Source organism: Diceros bicornis, chromosome 17 (assembly GCF_020826845.1).
Source record: "Diceros bicornis minor isolate mBicDic1 chromosome 17, mDicBic1.mat.cur, whole genome shotgun sequence".
Taxonomy (NCBI): domain Eukaryota; kingdom Metazoa; phylum Chordata; class Mammalia; order Perissodactyla; family Rhinocerotidae; genus Diceros; species Diceros bicornis.
Window position 1 is genome coordinate 36203002 of NC_080756.1, and position 21290 is coordinate 36224291.

General features: G+C 38.0%; 1 protein-coding gene across 1 annotated transcript in view; it reads left to right on the forward strand.

Moving 5' to 3' along the window:
* ITPR2 (inositol 1,4,5-trisphosphate receptor type 2) overlaps nt 1-21290 on the forward strand; it is a 472032-nt gene that overhangs the window by 110814 nt on the left and 339928 nt on the right. The window contains exons 10-11 of the mRNA XM_058558623.1: nt 6335-6379; nt 20316-20467. Coding sequence (XP_058414606.1) covers nt 6335-6379; nt 20316-20467 — 197 coding nt within the window. The remainder of the gene's footprint in view (nt 1-6334; nt 6380-20315; nt 20468-21290) is intronic.

Here is a 21290-nt window from a genome sequence, read left to right on the forward strand (position 1 = left end):
GGGGAAGGCAAACAGTCATATGTTTGCCTTTAAAACATAGCACAGTTCTCACCGTTTTGCTGTAGATCATTTACTCGTCTCACCTTATTGGTGTAGGAGAGTTCACAACTCTATCTATGGAGAAGAAAGTAGTTTTATCATATTTTGAATATGATAATATGAGAGCCTCAGTAAATAGTTCTTCCACAGTCATGGGAAGAATTAATAAATCAAGTATCATAATTTCTGATCCACTGCTTTCTACATTTTCTTTCTTTGGATATTATTAAAGCAATAACTTTTGATGATCCTTTCCAAAGCAAGATAGATCGACTAGTGCAAAATAATTTTATTTGTCAAAGATTTTTTATTGCCCCTTTAAAGACCCCTAGCTTATTTGTTTGTAGATAGGCCAGACTTCCACCAGATGGCAGTAAACACTTATTTCCTAACTATGCCATAGCCTTTGGATTTAATTAATTAGTTAAAAACTTGGTATTTAAGAACCTGTACATTAGTGTAGAATCTTATGAATATTTGGGCTGTAGTTTTAAATATCTCTATTTTTAGTTTTCTATCAAATGTATCAGCCACAGTCTATGAAAAGGGCAAGGTTTGTATGTATGTGTATGTATATACATAAATACAGTTGAACATGCATACCAGACCCTATACGCACATGTATAAATATTATATATCAAAATATAAACTGTGCCTGGCACAGGTAAGCATTCAGTAAAGGTTATTTTTCCATTCTTTTATTTTCTAGACTCATTATTCAGAATAATTGGCTCTGAAATGCTACTGCTTGGAAAGAGAAATATATATATATATATGATCATTTAAAAACACATGCATGATGATATTATGGTTTTACTGTCATATATAATAAAAATCGATCAAAACACATTTCTTTTTTTTTTTTTTTTGTGAGGAAGAGCAGCCCTGAGCTAACATCCAATGCCAATCCTCCTCTTTTTTGCTGAGGAAGACTGGCCCTGGGCTAACGTCCGTGCCCATCTTTCTCTACTTTATATGGGATGCCGCCACAGCATAGCTTAACAAGCAGTGCATCGGTGCGCGCTGGGATCCGAACCAGTGAACCCGTAGCCGCCGCAGCAGAGCGCACACACTTAACTGCTTGCACCACCGGGCCAGTCCCAAAACACATTTCATTATCAAAAAGTAACATTTTCTTTTAAGAATATGAACATATATTGTGGATTTACAAGCTCTCAGTCTGCTTCTTGCTATCGTGTTAGATGGAAAGTTGCCGTTGGCTTTCATTTGATTGTGGTACAGTCATGACTCTCACTGCCTAGGAGTTTATGATAAATTACTCTCTCTCTGCCACTTTTCTATCCTGACTTGTCACATTCTCCACGTGACTCCTTTCTAGTCCTCTTTGAGTATTTAAATGAGAACTCCATTCAAACTTTAGTGGTGGATATTTGCTCTTTATATTCTCTCTCTGTCACTCCCTCCCATGGCGGCAGCGGGCCATGAATTTGATCTAGGATATCCCACTGCCATTGAAAGTCAGTCAATATATCTAAGATTGAATTGTTGCCCCACAAAATGGTGAATTTTCTTAGTTTAGAGTTAAAAACTTGACAGTCATGTTAAATGTGTTTCTCTCTCAATTTACAGCTTCAGATTCTACTGAATTCAGATTCTACTGAATATGTAATATGAATATTACCGCATATGTAAAATCTTCTGCATCCGTGTTCTGCTTTCCATTTCAGCATTATTATCTTTGTTGGGGCTCTACTGCCTCTTACTCGAGCCACCCCACTTGTTTACTTTGCCTCTTTCATCCTCTGTCTCCATTTCCTACTCACCATGGCCACTTGAGGATTTTTCATGTCCTGTTTCTGCAAACGTTTTCCCAAGGATATTTAAAATCTTTCTGAAGATGCAAACCTGTTAGCCTGTCATTTAAAGACCCCATTGGTATGGGCTGGCCTTCTTTCCTGGGATCACACCACTTCTCTTTATGGAGGCAGGAGGGAAGTCATGTGCTATCATAACTAAATGATACAGGTGTGGAACTGTCAGAGCTGTGCTTCTCAATAATCTTGCTACTCACCAGCCGTGAGACTTTGCACCGAGTACTTCACTTGATGTTCCCTAGGTGCCTCCTCTGTAAAGGGGTTAAGAATCCTTTCTAATAAGATAATAGTAAGGGGAAATGAATTAACCTTTAAAAGCATATAAAAAGTATATTCCATAAATGACATTTATGGTCTTCTCTGAACGAGTCTCATTTTCTCACCTATATGACGTTTGCTCCCCCTGCGCTACCTGTCTTCTTACTCCCTCTTACCTCATCTGCCAGTTATAATTCTACCCATCCTTCAAGGCTCATCTCAAATGCTACCTTCCCCATGAATAATTCTTGAATAAATTTGCCCACTACAGATCCCTCCTTCCTCTGACCTATATTATTTATAAATTATTCACTCCTGTCTTATGTCCCTTGTCACATTCTATTTTGTATTACAACTGACTGTATTTATGTCTTTTTTCCCCCTCCTAGATTGTAAAGTCTTGTGGTCAGGAACCATATTCTCTTTGTCTTTGCTAAAATACCATATGCCACAATGCTTTGCCCATTATAGATGCTCTATTAATATTTATTGAATAAATGATTGAATAGCATATTAGATCTTTCTCTCCAATGCCAGACTTATAATTTATTTTTTCACATAGGGAAATATTTCCTTTTAAGTCCTAAAAGATTCAGGAGTCTCCGCATGACCATGTCTTTTTTCCCCCCTTCTTTAGAAATAATATATTTTTTTCATTCATTCTTGGTCAAATTACTTTAATAATTACTGCTGTTATTATATTTGGAGAAGGCAAGCAGCAATATAATTAAAACATATATTAAAGCATAATTTATTTGGACTTTAGTTAATATTGGTGTATTTATATAGCCATAGATTTATTTGGGTGGCTTTTCCTTCTTTGCCTTTCCTTGTCCTCCTCCGTCTCGTTCTTCCTTCCCTCCTTCTCCTCCTCCTCATTATTATTATCGTCACTTTAATGAATTTACTGAAGCAATAACTCTGTATCAATTATTAAACAAAACCACATTGCGAGAGGCACAAGATGAGGCAAATCTAACTGATCAGCACCACCTTTAGTATTGTTGCCAAAGACATGAATATGTAAAATTTAATGACTTATAATTAGTATGATTAGGCTTTTGTCATAGACTTTTCTCATTTTACAGATGAGGACCCCGAGTTCCATGGGGGTTAGGTGACCTTCCTAAGGCCCATGCTATTTCCTTACAAAGCAGAGGCTAGAATCCAGTTCCCCAGACATCCCTCAGGGATTGAACTGGGTGATCCTAAATGGGTGAGATATGTGAAGACTGAATTTCAGAAAGTAACATTGTCTTTGGGGCAGCCACCAATCTGTTCTCTGTATCTGTGAGCTTAGATTTTTTTAGATTCCACATATGAAATCATACAGTATTTGTCTTTCTTTGTCTGACGTATTTCGCTTAGCATACTGCCCGCAAGGTCCATCCATGTTGTCACAAATGCCAGGATTTCCTACTTTTTTTATGGCTGAATAATATTCGATCGTATGTATTTTTGAGATCCATCCGTGTTATGTGTATCAGTAGCTCACCATGTTTATTGCTGAGTAGTACTCCATTGTTTGAATAGGCCATATTTTGTTTCTCCATTCTCCTGTTACATGATAAGTGTTTTTGTCTAATTTCTGTCTCTGTTTTATGTCCCTACCATTGTTCTCTTCCCACTCACCATCTTCCTCAAATGAATATGTCAGTCTGTTTGAGTTGATTTTTCTGGAATACAGTAACCTTTGCATACACAGTTTTTTCTTCAGCTGAGAAAAGCTTTATTTTCTATTATCTTTGATTATTGCTTGTGTTCCACTTATTTTCTCTTCCTTTTGAGTACACTGGTCATCCATTAGTTGATACACCCTTTTCTGGTCCTCCGTAACTGTTTTCTTTTTCCTAATTTTCATTTCTTTATACCTTTTCTCTGAGTTGAGGGATAGCTCTTTGGTTTTTTATCCTTTGCATCACCCATTTCCTATAGCATCAACTCTGCTTTTTATTGCTGCCAACAAGGACTTTAATTTTGTATTTATATTTTCATTTTTAGTGAAACCCTCCTTAACTTCTTTTTATAATTCATTATATTTTTATATTATTATCATTCATATTATTATTTTTATATTTTATTTTTAGCTGTAGTTCATCTTATTCTGTTTACATTGAGGTAATGTTTACTTGCACTTTCTTGAATATGCCAAGCCATTACTTGGACATTTATTTTGCATCATATCATAGAAAATATTCAGACAGACTCTGAGAAAGAATTTCTCCTTCTAACATAACTTTTATTTTTTTTTTTGTGAGGAAGACTGGCTCTGAGCTAACATCCATTGCCAATCCTCCTCTTTTTGCTGAGGAAGATTTGCTCTGAGCTAACATCCATACCCACCTTCCTCTACTTTGTATGTGGGATGCTGCCACAGCGTGGCTGGATGAGCAGTGTGTAGGTCCACACCTGGGATCTGAACCTGCGAACGCCAGCTGCCAAGGTGGAGCGTGTGAACTTAACTGCTACACCACCGGGCCGGCCCCAACATACTTTTTAATCAGTCCCATGTTGTTTTTTCCTTCCTTCCTTCCTTGTTATCCTCAGACAACTGAGCTCTGTGCGGAACCAGATAGGTTGAGTGGATGGTCCTTTTGTTCCATTTTTTTATTCTCATTCCTCTTTCTAAATCTTCCCCTGCAGGGCAGACTGAAGGGCACATTCCCAGTGTAGTTCCCAGTTCTAGCAGTTGCTGACTCTATGTACCTGGGCTCTATTGCAGTTGCTTCTTTCTCCTACCCCTTTGCTGTTTCTATATTATTATGCAGTGAAATTCCAGCACACAGCAGCCACAGTTCTTTCTCTTCTCTCCTCTTTCGTCATGCGGTGCTTCTCAGAAAGCCTCCTGCCGTCATCTGCTCCCTCTGCTTTCTGCCCATTTGTTTTCTGAGCTTTGTTCTATCTCTCTGGTCATGAGAAGAAAGAGATAGGTCATAGGACAGTGGATGGGAGGACTGGGGAAACAATTTGCTCAGTCTAACAGCAGCTTCTCAGCAATGGAGAAACACTTCTGAATAGGTTTTTGGTTGGTGAATGCTCTGGGTCTCAGTGGACAGATAGCGGGAACTGCAGCAAGCATCTTCCTAACTACGTTCACATGGCCACTAGCTTGAGGTGAGGTTGAGGTGTGCCATGAGATGAAGACCGGGGAGTTATGTGCCTCTCCGCAGGCACTATCTGCTTAATAATTACTGTCAATTCACTGAAGATTTCGGATGTAAGTTTTTCTCAGCCTTAGTTTTCAATGAGGTTGAGAGTTTTTTGTTTCGTTTCGCTTTTGATCTTTTCCAGCACCTTCATTGATATTTAGTGATCAGTTGGGGGGGCATTCCTCAGAGCTACTAGCCAAATGTCATTTGGGAAAGACTCCCGACCTACATTTTAAATGGTGACTTTGACTACCTGGGGTTGAGTATTGTATACACCAACTGATTCACATTAAAATGATTCAAGTCAGTTGGACAACTCGTTATTTTGAAAAAACACCTTATAGGTCTGTTGTTTTACAAATTATGAACTAGTTATTTCAGTACAATGAGGACATCCTTTTGAGACTGCGTCATCAGGTGGGAGTCAGAAGTTATGGATTCTAACCAGCTGGAAATGCGTGGGCCAACACTTGGCATATCCAGAACTTATCCTTCTCATTGGAATGACCCGTGGACTCCACAGTCCAAGCCCAAAGCCATGTGTTCTTATTTGTTTGTTTCAATCATCCTCATGCATAAGCCGACATATCCAACATATATCTGATATACAGCTCCTCTTTGGCTGGATTTTCTTTTCTTGTGTGTATAGCATGCAGAGCATGATCTTGAATCGTTGTTAAAACTTTCCTTTGGTATATTTTTTAAAATTAGTGTCTGAGTTATTGGGCAGTGGCAGATTTTGTGGCAGTCAAAATGATGAACTCTCTCGAATGCTTCCTCAGAGGAGGTGAGATTGTCAGTTCTCACTTGTTCAAAGATGTCAACTGTTCTGATATAAATAAAGGCCATAAACTTGGCATTTTAGCTCATGTCTCCTGCAACTAGGGTTTGAAGGTAATGTTTTAGATTGTAATATTTACGAATGGTTTCTTTCTTAGCTTCCTTTTATATTAAACTTAGTTAAGAGTACAGTCGTGAACTGAACTAAAGATCATTGGTCTTGTTAATGTGCTTTTAATAGCAATTCAAAACAAGTTTTGCTTTGTTTTTTAGCTTAATCCTGATTATCGAGATGCCCAAAATGAAGGAAAAAATGTGGTGAGTAGAATCGTTTTTTTCCTAGCAAATCTCAAACATATTGTTTATATTCTATGTGAACAAATTGAACAGTTAGTAGGAAACTTGAAGACTAAGGACTCTGAGAGAGATTCTCTAAGTAGAGGCTCTGGATCAAAGATAAAAGGTTAAAGCTGATAGGGCTTAGATCATACGAAGGTGTCCAGTAATGGGTATTTCGGGAGATTTCTAACAGCGTGGAGGCCATTTACAATAGAGTGCTGAAGGCAACGGGCATCTGGCATATGTGATGAGTCTAGGTTTAGTGTTCAGAAGTGCATAGGAATTAGGAAGGAGAAATGGAATTATGGCATAATTTTAAAATAGGACAACAGAACAATGTTTTTTGAGTCAAAATAATTTTAGTTCTACTTATGGGAGAAATTGAAACATCAAGCAACTAGATAACTAATTTTTCTGATATTCTAACATGTGCTACTCAAAAAAATCTCAATTTTATTTTAAAGCCAATTTTTATTAAAATATTTATTATTATTCACCCTGATCATTTTATCGTCATTTGTAAAGAAGATGATTTATAATGACAACATGACTTAATTCAATCAAAAATCCAGAAGTTCAGGACAATTGATAAAATCTGGATGATGGGTTGGATTTTTTTTTTAAAGACATTTAGTCAGATATTTTGATAGAAAATAGACATAGTCTATAATTCAATTTTCCTAGGAATTTAGTAATCCCTTTTGGAATTGGTAGGTATTATTACTGTATCATCCAAAATTCTAGTCTTTGTTAGAAAGAGTTGGAATGTTTAATTAAAATGACTACTGTCTTTGCATTGGTACATAGCTTTTATGTTTTATGGGGTTATTGATATGGGGGAGGTGAATCAAATCAGAATTTCTGGGCCTGAATCAATCCTGTTTGGCGTCTCTCTCCCTCTGTCAGGTTTACGATAGAAATAAGCTAAATTATCAGGTCATTGACAATGTAAACTTGAATTTGTGTCAAAATGTCCGTAAACATAGAATTAGGCTTATTAGATCAATTGGATCTTCTATATATAATTCAATTTTATCACTCTGTGTGGCTCTTCTCCTCTTGGTTTTCAAATAGCTGCCCCAGGATTGTTGGGTTCCTACCTTCCTATGATTTAGGAAAATGGTATCAGTATCAGTACCCATGTTTGAGAAGCTAGGTATGAATTGTGGCTTCTTTGGTTCTTACTATAAGTTAGTCAATGGCCTCCAGCCGAAGACCACCAGGAACACGCCTGTGCTCGAACAAGTGGGCTTTATTACTCGTTGTACACATGCTATGGGGAACTGGGGGGCATCTCAGTAAGAGGGTGTTAGAAAGAACCTATTATAGGATTTGGGCTTGTGCAAGGTGATTTTGGGGAGGATTTAAGGAAGCGGGGCTTTCCTGTGGATAGGAATGCTGTCACGAAGAGGAGGTATCTTACTAAATTTTATTTATAGTGAGGGCAGACTAGAGCCAGGCGAAAGCTGTAATTGCTAAAGAAGCAGCAGTCGCTCATATTAGCTAGGAGAGAGGGATGTTTAGTCATTTTTGTGGCTTGGACAATGTTCATATTTTGTCAGTGTTCGGACATGACGATGGAGTGGTGGTGATTTGTAGTCACGGAATGGCCTTGTCTGATGGTGTTTTGTGAAATTGTTCACGAACAGTGGGAGAACACCACAGCCTAGCTGTGACTGCTGGACCAGCTCTTAGCAACACCAAGGCCCGGCTGATAAAACCAGGCCAGCTGTTGGATGTCAGGGGCTGCTGTTCTCTTTCTCAAGGTTTACTTTTATGATATTCCATGTGACTTCTTCAGCACAGTGTAGGACAAGAGAGCTCTGCTTCTAGCACCACCATAACTTGTGTGGCCCTGGACAAGTCAGAGAGCTTTCCAGAGACTCAGTTTTCTCACCTGTATAATGGGATGAGGATCCCTCACCTGCATGCCATAAGGATAAAATGTAATCAGACAAATGGAAATTCTTTGAATAAAAGATGTTGGTAGGGGGCCAGCCTGGTGGTACAAGCAGTTAAGTGCGCGTGCTCTGCTGCGGCCGCCTGGGGTTCGCTGGTTCGGAGCCTGGGCGTGCACCAATGCACTGCTTGTCAGGCCATGCTGTGGCAGGCGTCCCATATAAAGTGGAGGAAGATGGGCATGGATGTTAGCCCAGGGCCAGTCTTCCTCAGCAAAAAGAGGAGGATTGGCAGATGTTAGCTCAGGGCCTATCTTCCTCACAAAAAATTAAAAAAAAAATGTTGGTAGGCTAGAAATGTAAATTGTTTCTGTTAAAAGGGCATCATATCAGGGGCTGGCCCCGTGGCGTAGCGTTTAAGTGAGCGGGCTGCGCTGCTGGCGGCCCAGGGTTTGGATCCCGGACATCACCGTCGCACTGCTTGTCAGGCCATGCTCTGGTGGCGTCCCACGTAAAGTGGAGGAAGATGGGTACAGATGTTAGCTCACGGCCAGTCTTCCTCAGCTAAAAAAGAAGAGGATTGGCATGGATGTTAGCTCAGGGCTGATCTTCCTCACAAAACAAAAAAAGAAAAAAAGGGCATCATATCAAAGCTTCACGTTGTGCAATTGAATTAAATTTCTGCGCTCTTCTCCTTTCGGCCACATATTATTTGGTGATGCTACTGATGATTCTGGGCCGAGCTGAGTAGCAGAATATAGAGTATGAAGGTTTATGGAGCAGCACAGAGAATATAAATAAGTAATAAATCTGTGGCGAAGTTCACTCTTTGTTTTAATTAAGCTTTTAGTTAAGCTTGATAGATTTTTTCCCTTATTAGTCTGAAATACAATTTCTTTATTCACCTCTAAAGGTGAGAAAGAGCACTCTTCTGTTTAAGCAATTGTTACCAGCAATACTTGAACTGCATGTAACACAGGTTGGTCTGCGTTTGCTGTAGAAGTTTATGACTGGATCTCATCTGTCATCTCAGAGATGCATGCAACTACAGACATTTGATTTCATTTTTTTCTCTCCAAAATCCCTAGCTTGAAAGTAAACAAAACTGAGAATATGGAACAATAAAGCTAACAATATGGCTTCTCATTTTATAGGCCATTTACCACCTAGCAACAATTACGTTTCTGTCTCAAAAAGAAAACAAAGGAGCACTTTGAGTTTAGCCTGTGAAAAATGGAATCAATTTTCCCAAACAGAACACTATCTCACCTCCGATCTGGGTTCCAGTAAAACTGAGTTCACTGTGACCATGCTAATTATTTTCTTTTCTAATTTTCCCTATGTTGTCTATTTAATATCCAGTTAATATTTTTCCTGTAATTTAGAAACCTTTATCAAAATGTTGCCTTCCATTTTTGAAGCTTCAAAGGTTAATGCATGGTGCTGCTGAAACGGGGCGGTGTGTGTCAGAGCTCCCATTAAGACCCAAATTGCTGTGTTTATTTTACAAAAGGAGCCTATTATTTCCAATCTTACAAATGTACAGCATCCACAGGGACCCTGTAAACATTGGAACTGTGTCAAGCCCAGCTGGGAAGCTGACAGTCATTAGTGCCTTTCCTTGAAAGGCTGCGTCTTTCCAAATGGCTCTTTGAAGGGGATTTTTTTGGACTAACACCACCCATTTTAACATTACCATATTTATATGGAATGTGATCTGATTTTTTGAGGGGGTATCTTTTGTCTCTGCTGGGGATTCTCAACCTCAGCAATATTGATATACTGGGACAGATAATTCTTTGTTATGGGGGCTCTCCTTTGCATTGTAGGATATTCAGCAGCACCCATGGACTCTACTCACTACATGCCAGTAGCGGTCCCCGCTACCCCCAGCTGTGGCTCCTAAAAGTGTTTCTGGAAATCACCAAATGACCCCTGAGGGCCAAACTCTCTTCCTGTTGAGAACCATCAGTCTTTGTGCATAAACATACATAAACAGAAATATTCTAGGAATCATGAAACTTTGCTGAAATATACTTGAAAATTCTATTCTGTGGAATTTTTCTCTTGTGGGGGGTACCAGATTCTGAAAGAATCTGAAAGACCCCAAATTTCCTTGAGTTTTACTATATGTTCATCTGTAGTAAAGTGATAAGGAAAAGAAAGAAAAATGGGTCATCTTAGGAATTAGTTGGAGAGTAACTGTTTGTTAAGGAACGATGGCAAGAGAAGAAGCGTTTGCAGCTTTAAACGGCAGGGTTGTGTCTGTTACATCAAGTCAGCAGTGAGAGCCCTGGAAGGTCTGAACAGAAACGCAGATGCCTGCACATCATTATGCTGCCCGGCTGCACACAGGTCTGAATCAGCTCTGAGAACCCATACGTTGTTTCTTACAGAATGTCTCTGGCTCCTAACAACAGAATTGCAACGTGATGTCTCTGCTAAAAATTCAATGACTCACAAATGAGTCAACAGAGAAGGTATTTGAGGAGGCTAACTGCTGTGCCGCCTCAGGCAGGCCCCAGGACGGGCAGGAGCGGCCAGAGCCATCCGTTTACTGGCTGGCTTTTCATAGGGGAGTTTCAGCTTGTATAACCTGAGAGGCTGTGTGCCTTTCCTTCCGAGTGAAAATGCTAGTTTTATAAGAGCCCAGCAGACTAGGTTCACATTCTGAGGCCCTGCATTCCCTAAATTGAGAATGTTTTGGACAGCTAGCGGATGTTAAATTTAGTACCTGTTTAAGCTTTCTTGTACCTTAATGTATTATTGTGATGCTAGAGGGAGAGCATTGTGCTTCTGTAATTTTGTGTAGGGAACTAGAATTTTTGTGTCTTTTTTCTTACTTAAAAATAGATGTGGATTTATCAACAAAAGCCACAAACACATAATTTTGAACAGAACTGTCTTCATGTTATAGAAATACGTTGATTTTTCTTATATATTAAAAAAGTGTATACTTGTAACTCATTATTCAGATTTCATTATTTAAAAATTCTGAGGGGCTGGCTTGAAGTTTACTGTCAAACTGTTTACGAAGGAGAGTTTGTTCAGCAAATTAGAGTACAAGAGAGTAAAAGCAGAATGTTTAAGGCTACAGCACCATTTAAAAAAACTTCTCAACATGTTTGAAGCTCTTTTTCACAAATAAATAATTGTTATGCTAGTTATAAGTGGAGCTTATCTATTCGTTAAAGCTTTTTTCCAAAGACCGAAGCAAGCTATTTAGGGGTACTTTAGTACATTCCACTTATCCTATGTAATTAAAATTAAACCATAGGTCTTAAATAATATAAGTAATTCAGAGTGACTTCTTTCAATTAACCCTAATTACTGAGGTTTTTCCTTTTGGAAAAGATTTTTATTGTTGCAGTGTAAGAATGTCAAAATAGAAAGGTCCGTGACTACTCTTGTTGGCACCCTGACAGGGAGATATTACCAAGAGGGGTGTGGTAGGAGGGCAATCTCTAGGAACCTGGATCTGCTTTTTTTTTTTTTAATAAATCTGGAAAATTCATTTTATTAGCATTTCAAAAGGGGAGGGCATACAGGAGAACTGATTCCCACTAAATGAACTCACAATTGACTGATGTGTATACCACAGTGCTAACTTTCACTTGCTAAATAGATCTAAATCATTGGGTCAGTTAGTGCATTTTCCTTGAAGGAACATCTATATCAAAAGCTAAATTATAATTAGAAGATTGGTGTCCAGGAAGCTCAGGAAATTAGATGACATATATTTCTTTTAGGGATATGGTATTCCTCCAAGAAGACTGGAATACTCATTCATTGCATCTACACTAGGCAACGGTGAGAGACACAATCATATTCTTGCTCATTGACTCTCCATTTATTTGGGTTACATGCTCATCCTCTGTTAATAAAGCCTTTCTTCAAACATGGTTCAATATAATTGGTTAGATTTTATTTTCCTTAGTTAAAACCATATTTAATAGTGCCTGTCTAATACTCCACTAGAGCCACTTGTGCTCAAATCCCTTTGCCTACATATTCACAAAAATCCTTTGGGTTATTTCTACAACTGACTTTATCTAGGAATAAATTTAACCAAGGAAGTGAAAGACCTTTACACTGAAAACTATAAAACACTGTTAAAAGAAATCAAAGAAGACACAAAGAAACGAAAAGATATTCTGTGCTCATGGATTGGAAGAATTAACGTAGTTAAAATGTCCATAGTACCTAAAGCAATCTACAGATTCAATGCAATCCCTATTAAAGTACCAATGACATTTTTCACAGAAATAGAACAAAGAATCCTAAAATTTATATGGAACAACAAAAGAGTCCAAATAGCCAATGCAATCCTGAGAAAAAAGAACAAAGCTCATGGTGTCACACTCCTATATTTCAAAGTATACTACAAAGCCATAGTAATCAAAACAACTTGGTACTGGCAGAAAAGCAGACACACAGATCAGTGGAAGAGAAGTGAGAGCCCAGAAATAAACCCACACATTTATGGGCAGCTAATTTTTGACAAGTGTAAAAGTCTTTCACTTCCTTGGTTAAATTTATTCCTAGAAATTTTATTCTTTTTGTTGTGATTGTAAGTAGCATCATAATTTTGATTTCTCTTTCTGCTATTTCGTTGTTAGTGTATAGAAATGCAACAAACTTTTGTATATTGATTTTGTACCCTTCAACTTTATTGTATTCATTTATTATTTCTAATAGGTTTTTGGTGGATTCTCTAGGGTTTTCTACGTATGAAATCATGTCATTTACATATAGTGACAGTTTTACTTCTTCCTTTCCAATTTGGATCGCTTTTATTTTCTTGCGCAATTGCTCTGGCTAGTACTTCCAATAATGTGTGGAATAAGAGTGGTGAAAGTGAGAATCCTTGTCTTATTTCTGTTCTCAGAGAGATAGCTTTCAGTTTTTCACTGTTGAGTATGATGTTAGCTCTGGGTTTGTCATATATAGCCTTTATTATGTTGAAGTACTTTCCTTCTCTACCCATTTTATTTAGAGTTTTTATCATAAATGAATGTTGAATCTTGTCAAATGCTTTCTCTGCATCTATTGAGATGATCATATGATTTTTATTCTTCATTTTTTTAATGTGGTGTATCATGTTAATTGGTTTGTGGGTATTGAACCATACTTGGATTCCTGGAATAAATCCCACTTGATAATGGTGTATGGTCCTTTTAATGTATTGTTGTATTCGAGTTGCTAATATTTTGTGGAGGATTTTTGCATCTATGTTCATCAGTGATATTGGCCTGTAATTTTCCTTTTTTGTGTGTTTGCCTTGTCTGATTTTGGTATCAGGGTAATGTTGGCCTCTTAAAATGAGTTAGGAAGCATCCTGTCCTCTTCAGTTTTTTGGAAGAGTTTGAGAAGGATAGGTATTAAATCTTCTTTGAATGTTTGGTAGAATTTTACTGGGGAAGCCACCTGGTCCTGGACTTTTGGTTTTTGGAGATTTTTGATTACTGTTTTGATATTCTTGCTAATGATCAGTCTATTCAAATTCTCTATTTCTTGTTGATTCAGTTTTGGAAGGTTTTATAATTCTAAGAATTTTTCCACATATTCTAGGTTATATAACTTGTCAGCATATAGCTTTTCATAGTATTCTCTTATAAGCCTTTGTATTTCTGTGGTATCCATTGTAATTTCACCTCTTTCATTTTTAATTTTATTTATTTGAGCTGTCTCTCTCTTTTTCTTAGTTCTAGCTGAAGGTTTGTCAATTTTGCTTATCTTTTCAAGAACCAGTTCTTAGTTTCATTGATCTTTTCTATTGTCTTTTTAGTCTCTATTTCATTTATTTCTGCTCTGATTTTTATTATTTCTTTCCTTCTACTAGTTTGGGCTTTGTTTGTTCTACTTTTTCTAGTTCTTTTAGGTGTATGGTTAGATGGTTTATTTCAGATTTTTCTTGTCTCTAGGTAGGCCTGTATTGCTGTAAACTTCCCTGTTTGTACTGCTTTTGCTATATCCCATAGATTTTGGTATGTAGTATTTCATTTTCATTTGTCTCCAGGTATTTTTTGATTTCTCCTTTGATTTCTTCATTGACTCAATAGTTATTCAGTAGTATTTTGTTTAATCTCCATGTATTTGTGACTTTTTTAGTTTTCTTCTTGTAGTTGATTTCTAGTTTAATACCATTGTAGTTGGAAAAGATACTTGATATGATTTCAGTCTTCTTAAATTTATTGAGACTTGTTTTGTGGCCTAATATGTGATCTATCCTGGAGAATGTTCCATGTGCATTCAAAAAGAATGTGTATTCTGCATTTTTGGGTGGAATGTTCTATATATATCTACTAAACCCTTCTGGTCTCATGTGTCATTTAAGGTCAGTGTTTCCTTATTGATCTACTATCTGGATGATCTATTGATGTAAGTGGGGTGTTAAAATCCCCTACTATTATTGTGTTACTGTCAATTTCCCCTTTTATGTCTGTTAATATTTTCTTTATGTGTTTAGGTGCTCCTATGTTGGGCACATAGATATTTACAAATGTTATATTGTCTTGTTGGATTGTTCCCTTTATCATTATGTAATGCCCTTCTTTATCTCTTGTTACAGATTTTGTGGTAAAGTCTATTTTGTTTGATATACGTGTTACTACTGTAGATTTCTTTTTGTTTCCATTTGCATGGAATATCTTTTTCCATTTCTTCACTTTCAGTTTGCGAGTGTCTTTAGGTCTCAAATGTGTCTCTTGTATGCAGCATATATATAGGTCTTGTTATTTTATCCGTTCAGCCACTCTGTCTTTTGATTGGAGCATTTAGTCCCTTTACATTTAAATTAACAATTGATAGGTGTGTACTTATTGTCATTTTGTTACTTTTTTTCTGGCTGTTTTTGTAGTTCTCTGTTTCTTCTTTTGCTCTCTTCCTTTGTAATTTGATGTCTTTCTTTAGTCTTATATTTAGGTTTTCTTCTCTTTGTTTTTTGTATATTTATTATAGGTTTTTGGTTTGTGGTTACCATGAGGTTCATATATAATAACCTATGTATATAACAATCTATATTAAGTTGATGGTCTCTTAAGTTTGACCTCTTATTAAAAGCCCTACACTTTTACTCTCTCTTCCCTCATGTGTTGTGTTTTTGAGACCATATTTTACCTCTTTTATTTTTGCATACCCCTTAACCTCTTATCATAGATATGGATGATTTTAGTACTTTTGTCTTTTGACCTTCATGCTAGTTTTATAGGTGGTTGATCCACTACCTTTACTGTATATTTGCCTTTACCAGTGATCTTTTTTCTTTGATAATTTCCTTATTTCTATTTGTGGCCTTTTCTTTTCCACTGAAAGAAGTTCCTTTAATATTTCTTGTCAGACTGGTTTAGTGGCGATGAACTCCTTTAGTTTTTGCTTGTCTGGAATACTCTTTATCTCTCTTTCCATTCTGAATGATTACCTTGCTGGGTATTCTTGGTTGTAGGTTTTTTCCTTTCAACACTTTGAATATATCATGCCACTCCATCCTAGTCTGTAAAGTTTCTACTGAAAACTCAGCTGATTGCCATGTGGGGTTTCCTTTGTATGTAACTTATTGCTTTTGTCTTGCAGCTTTTAGAATTCTTTCTTTGTCTTTAGTTCTTGACATTTTAATTATAATGTGTCTTGGTGTGGGCTTCCTTGGGTTTATCTTGTGTGGTAGTCTCTGTGCTTCCTATACCTGAATGTTTGTTTCATTCTCTGGGTTAGGGACGTTTTCAGCTATTATTTCTTCAACTAGGTTCTCTGCCCCTTTGTCTCTGTCTTCTCCTTCTGGGACACGTATAATGAGAATGTTAGTATGCTTGATGTTGTTCCACAGGTCCCTTAGACTGTCCTCATTCTTTTTAATTCTTTGTTCTGTTCAGCTTGGGTGATTTCCTCTACTCTGTCACGAAGATCGCTGATCCATTCTTCTGTGTCATCTACTCTGTTGTTGATTTTCTCTAGTGAAGTTTTCATTTCCATTATTGTATTCTTCAGCTCTAATTGGTTCTTTTTTATATTTTCTAATTCTTTGTTGAAGTTCTCACTGTGTTAATCTATTCTTCTCCCAAGTTCATTGAGCATCCTTGTGATCATTAGTTTGTATTCCTTATCAAGCAGTACTGATACTGCCTGTTATAGTGTACTCCTTTATCTCTGTTTCATTTAGTCCTTTTTCTGAGGATTTGTTCTGTTATTTTATTTGGAATATATTCCTTTGTCTCCTCATTTTGTCTACTTCTCCGTGCTTATTTGTATGTATTAGGTAGATCAGCTATGGCTCCCGGTCTTAGAAATGAGGCCTTATGTAGGAGATGTCTTATGGGGCCCAGCAGTGTGTTCCTCTCTCATGACCTCTGCCAAATGCTCCAGGGGTGTCTCATATGTGGGCTGTGTGTACTCTTCTATTGTGGTGAGGCTGCTATTGATGCAGGCATGTGGGTAGGCTGGGCTGACCCCAGGGCTGACCGGTTGCAAGGTCTGGCCATTTGAAGCTGTTATGGGTGCATTATTGTGCGAGGCAAGCTCCCAGTGTGGCTGGCTGCAAGGTCTAGTAGCACACAACTGCTGTGGGTTTGCTAGTGAGCAAGTTAGGCCCCCAGTGTGGCTGGTTGCTAGGCCTGGGTGTGCAAACTGCTGCAGGCCCCTGGTGTGGCTGGCTGCATGACCTAGTGGCACTTGGCTGCCTTGGGTGCTCTAGTGGGTGGATCAGGCCCCCTGCTAACAGGCTAGAGGAAAGATTCCAATGGTGCTTGCCAGTGTCTGTGTAGCATGGTTGAACTAGGTCACAGTAATGGCTGTCACCATTGTCTCAGTCCCTGGGGGGGGGGATGGGCCAGCCACCTCCTGCCTCTCTGAGGTGTTCTCTGAGCATAGTAAGTTAATCTCTTTTACCAATGGAGTTTGCACTTTTCTATCTGGTGTTTTTGTGCTGGTTTTCAGGTCAAGTGAGTCTGTGCATGGGCCTTTTAAGAGCAGGTTTTCCTTTCCCTGAAGTTCTGTAGTTTTCCTAGGCATATTCTTTGTTTGTTTTCAAAGCCAGGTGTTTGGGGATCTCATCTGTCTTGTGCTGGTTGTAAGGGGTGGGATGCTTAATGTGGAACTTGAATCCCCTACTCCTCTGGGAAAATTCTATACATTTGAGATCACTCCTGAGTGTTGAAGTGCCGTGGCTAGGGTGTGGTTTTTCCTCAGCAGGACTGTATCTCTCCCTCCTCCACTCCTCCCTGTGTGCCCCTTGTTGTGGGACAACAAGGGACAGAGTCTTTTCATCCAGATTCCAGTTTACTCTCGGAGGAAATTGTTCCACAGGTAGTTGTAGGTTTGTTGTGTCCGAGGGAGGAGTCGAGCTCAGGGTCCTCCTACACTACGATCTTTCAAACACTCCATCAGGTTGTTTTCTTATTGTTGAACTTTGAGAACTCTTTGTATATTTTGAATAACAGTCCTTTATCACATATGTCTTTTGCAAATATTTTCTCCCAGTCTGGCTTGTATTCTCATTCTCTTTACAGCATCTTTCACAGAGCAGAAGAAACTGGTTTTCACAAAAACCACTTTATCAATTATTTGTTTCATGGATGGTACCTTTGGTGTTATATTTTTCCTCTAGAGTACCACATTCATTTCCCTTTCCTTCCTCCGCTGTTGCTACCTTTCCGTTTCAACTCTTTCTCTTTCCTTTAGGATCTTCCTCCTAACCCCATTGTGAGAGTTGAAATGCAGGAAATAAACAAAACTGTACAGAGGCTGTCTAAATTTCAGTAGGGGATAATTAAAAACCAAAATGTTTTCAAGACCCAAAGGAATAAATTCTAAGTAATAGAATTTCAGTTGACTAGCTGCTGCCAGAAATTTATTTGGGAAGAAGTCTTTTTAGCTCACAGATGATCTCTAAAGACCCATTCCAAACTCGAGATTCCATGATCCTAAGCTATTATGTTGCCTACACAGCCATCTCCTCCAACTCATTTCTCTGACCGGACTATTCTGATTGGAATATTTAAAGATATTTAGATTTTCTTCTCCAAGGATGTGAGGGTGATTTTTCCCCTCATGGATTTTGTCTTCGATTCCGACTTCCATACCTTCAATGCAAATCACTGTGAAAATGGGTCTCATGACCCCTGAGAATTTTTTCAGAAGACTTAAGGAAAGTTCTTAGCCATGAGTTCTTGCTTACCCCTTGAGGAGTGACTCATTCAGAGTTTAAGGGCTCCAGGCCAGGCCTCTGGCTTTGCTTCACTTGGATTGAGGTTTGAATTGAGGTGTGACCTGTTGAATTTAGGGTTGAACATTCACTACACCACTCACTGCTCCCCTTTCCTTCTTCCCCCCTCCCCCTTCCCTTTCAATCCCTTCTCCCCACCTCCTCCCTCATTCCCCTGTCCCTTCTCTTCCCTCCCGCTCTTTCTCCTCTGTTCCTCCCTCTCCATCCCCTTTCCTCCTCTCCTTCCTTCATCCTTCATCTCCTGTAGGTAACTGCATTCACTTCTTTATTTGGAGGAAATGGTAATGCTCATCTTCCTCTCTCTCAAATTTTTGTTGTAAGATTAGTGAGAGCAACCAAGGGAATGGCTTTATCATGATAAGTTTTGTGTAAGTTCAAAAGTATAGTTTGCTCACTGTTTCTGCATTTCCTTCTTTCTTATATCTCTACACTCCCTTATAATGTATGGTAAGTGAAGTATGCTTTTTTCTGATCAGTAAACATAGTTCATATTTACTGATTAGAAGCAACTGTTGTGGATGTCAGACTACTTGGGGAGAGTTTGCCAGGCCCCTGTCTTCATTTAACTCTGAATTTTGGTCTCTGCAGAAGACATATAAATAAAAAATGACAAGAGCTACGAGGTGCTGTTGGGTTATGTGGGGTTTAGCAGATATCGGTCCTCCTCCTACTTAGGAAGGCTGGCAGTTCCTCTGCCTATTCTCAGCTCAGTGGTGCTACCAGTTTGTGCACCATTTACAGAAGACACCGGAAAGAAACTACAAGCATTTTCTGATCCAAAGAAAATGATATTCACAATCTTGGGATGGAACTTCAAGTAAATGTTTTGGAACGATCAGGTGTAATATTTCATTGTCATAGCAGCCATTAAATCAATGCTTGTCATTGGATGTGGACTGCTTTCATTTGCCTTTTGAGCATCCCTTCCCTCCCTCACTTTCATTCAACTTCCCGTGATGGTATAATGGCAATCAATTTCTCTCTCTCTCTCATTTAAAAATTTCATTTGTTTTAATAAATATGTATAAGTAATTATATTTATATACTTAATTACCAAGCTTATACTGTATTTGCTGTATGACATTTAGGTTTCTTGTGGCATCAGATTCTTCCATGGGGCATTGGGAGTCAGGGAAGTTCAAGTAAAAATAAATAATCATTAATGTTGTGTTGTTGCTTGCTTAAAATGGTATGGGTGTACTGGAAATATTGGCTGAGTTTCACATCATCATGAAGCCTTCTATTTGTGAAGATCTCATTTTATTTCACTTTATGTGCCATTGGAGTATGTTCTTGGATCTAATGGCACGAGCCGATGAACTGAATGGGAATGTTGCTGTTGATTCCCCTTCTCTCCAGGTTAATGTCCCAATTATGTTTTGAGAGTTAGGCAGGAATTCTGAAACACTGCCGTGCTTACTTTCTAATTTATGAAAGCTATATGATTCAACACACTATTTCTTCTCTGTGTTTGTTTTAAATGTGGAGTGGTTAAAATTACTACTATGTAAATAGGTTTAATACAAGGGAGGGGACCATAACTGTTGTGACTTAGTGTCTTGATAATGTGCCCAGATCAAGCCACCCCTCCAGGAGTGTGTGACTTATCACTGTTGATAATAATTACCTCAAAGGCTCTCAGGCCTGAGCTGCTCTCTCTAGTTCACATCCATGATATGGAATACACATCTCTATAACCCAATGAAGAAATAACATGCAAATTTAGATCTTATCTCCCAATTAATTGGAGAAGATAGTAAGAAACCTGATAAAAGTAAGTAACATTGTACCTCCTCAACAGAGAGATGGAGATCTCCCAACTTCAAAGAAGAAACGACAGGCAGGGGAGAAGATCATGTACACTCTGGTCTCAGTCCCACATGGAAATGACATTGCATCCCTTTTTGAACTGGATGCCACAACTCTTCAGAGAGCTGATTGTCTGGTTCCAAGGTAAAAAAAAAAAAAAAAAAAAAATATATATATATATATATATATAGTTAAATGATGATCTTTCTTTGAATAATTTTACTGGTAGATAAGGAATTAAAATCATAATGTTAATATAATTTTTCCGATATTAAGGGAGCAAGCACAAGTAAAGAACGAGTGTGAAAAAAATCATGCCTTCTTTGTGAGTAGATTACTGTAGTCTGTTTTGTTCTTATACATGATTAAAATGTGCAGGACCAAAGAAATTCTGAAAAATTCATAAGAATTGTTTATTTTTATTACTTGTATGGCCTTTGGTTACTAAAATGAAAAATAATTTGGAAGCATTTCTCTTGACACTTAGATAATTTATTTTCACATATGACAATTTCATGTCAAATTCCAGATTTCATTCATTATTCATTCATCCATTTGTTCATTTATTTAGTCATTCAGTCAACAAATATTTATTGAAAATTGATTACATTCTAGGCATTGCCTTTGGCATTGGGAAGACAACAGTGAACAAACTGGTCATGTATTTAAATTCAAAAGGAGGAGAGAGGCAATAGATAAATGAACCAATAAACAAACAATAAGGTCAGATAATGAAAATGATTTGAAGAAAATTGCAGCATATGGAGAGTTCTATTAGGTTTGAGTTCAGAAATGGCCTCTTTGACATTTGAGAACATTTGAGGACATTTGAGAAAAGATGTGAATGATTTGGGAGATCAAGTCCACTTCATCTGGGCAGGAACATGAAATGGAAAAGTCTTGAAATTTACTAAGGTGTGCTGCAGGACCAGCTGGGAGACCAAAACCAGCTGGACCTAAATGAGTG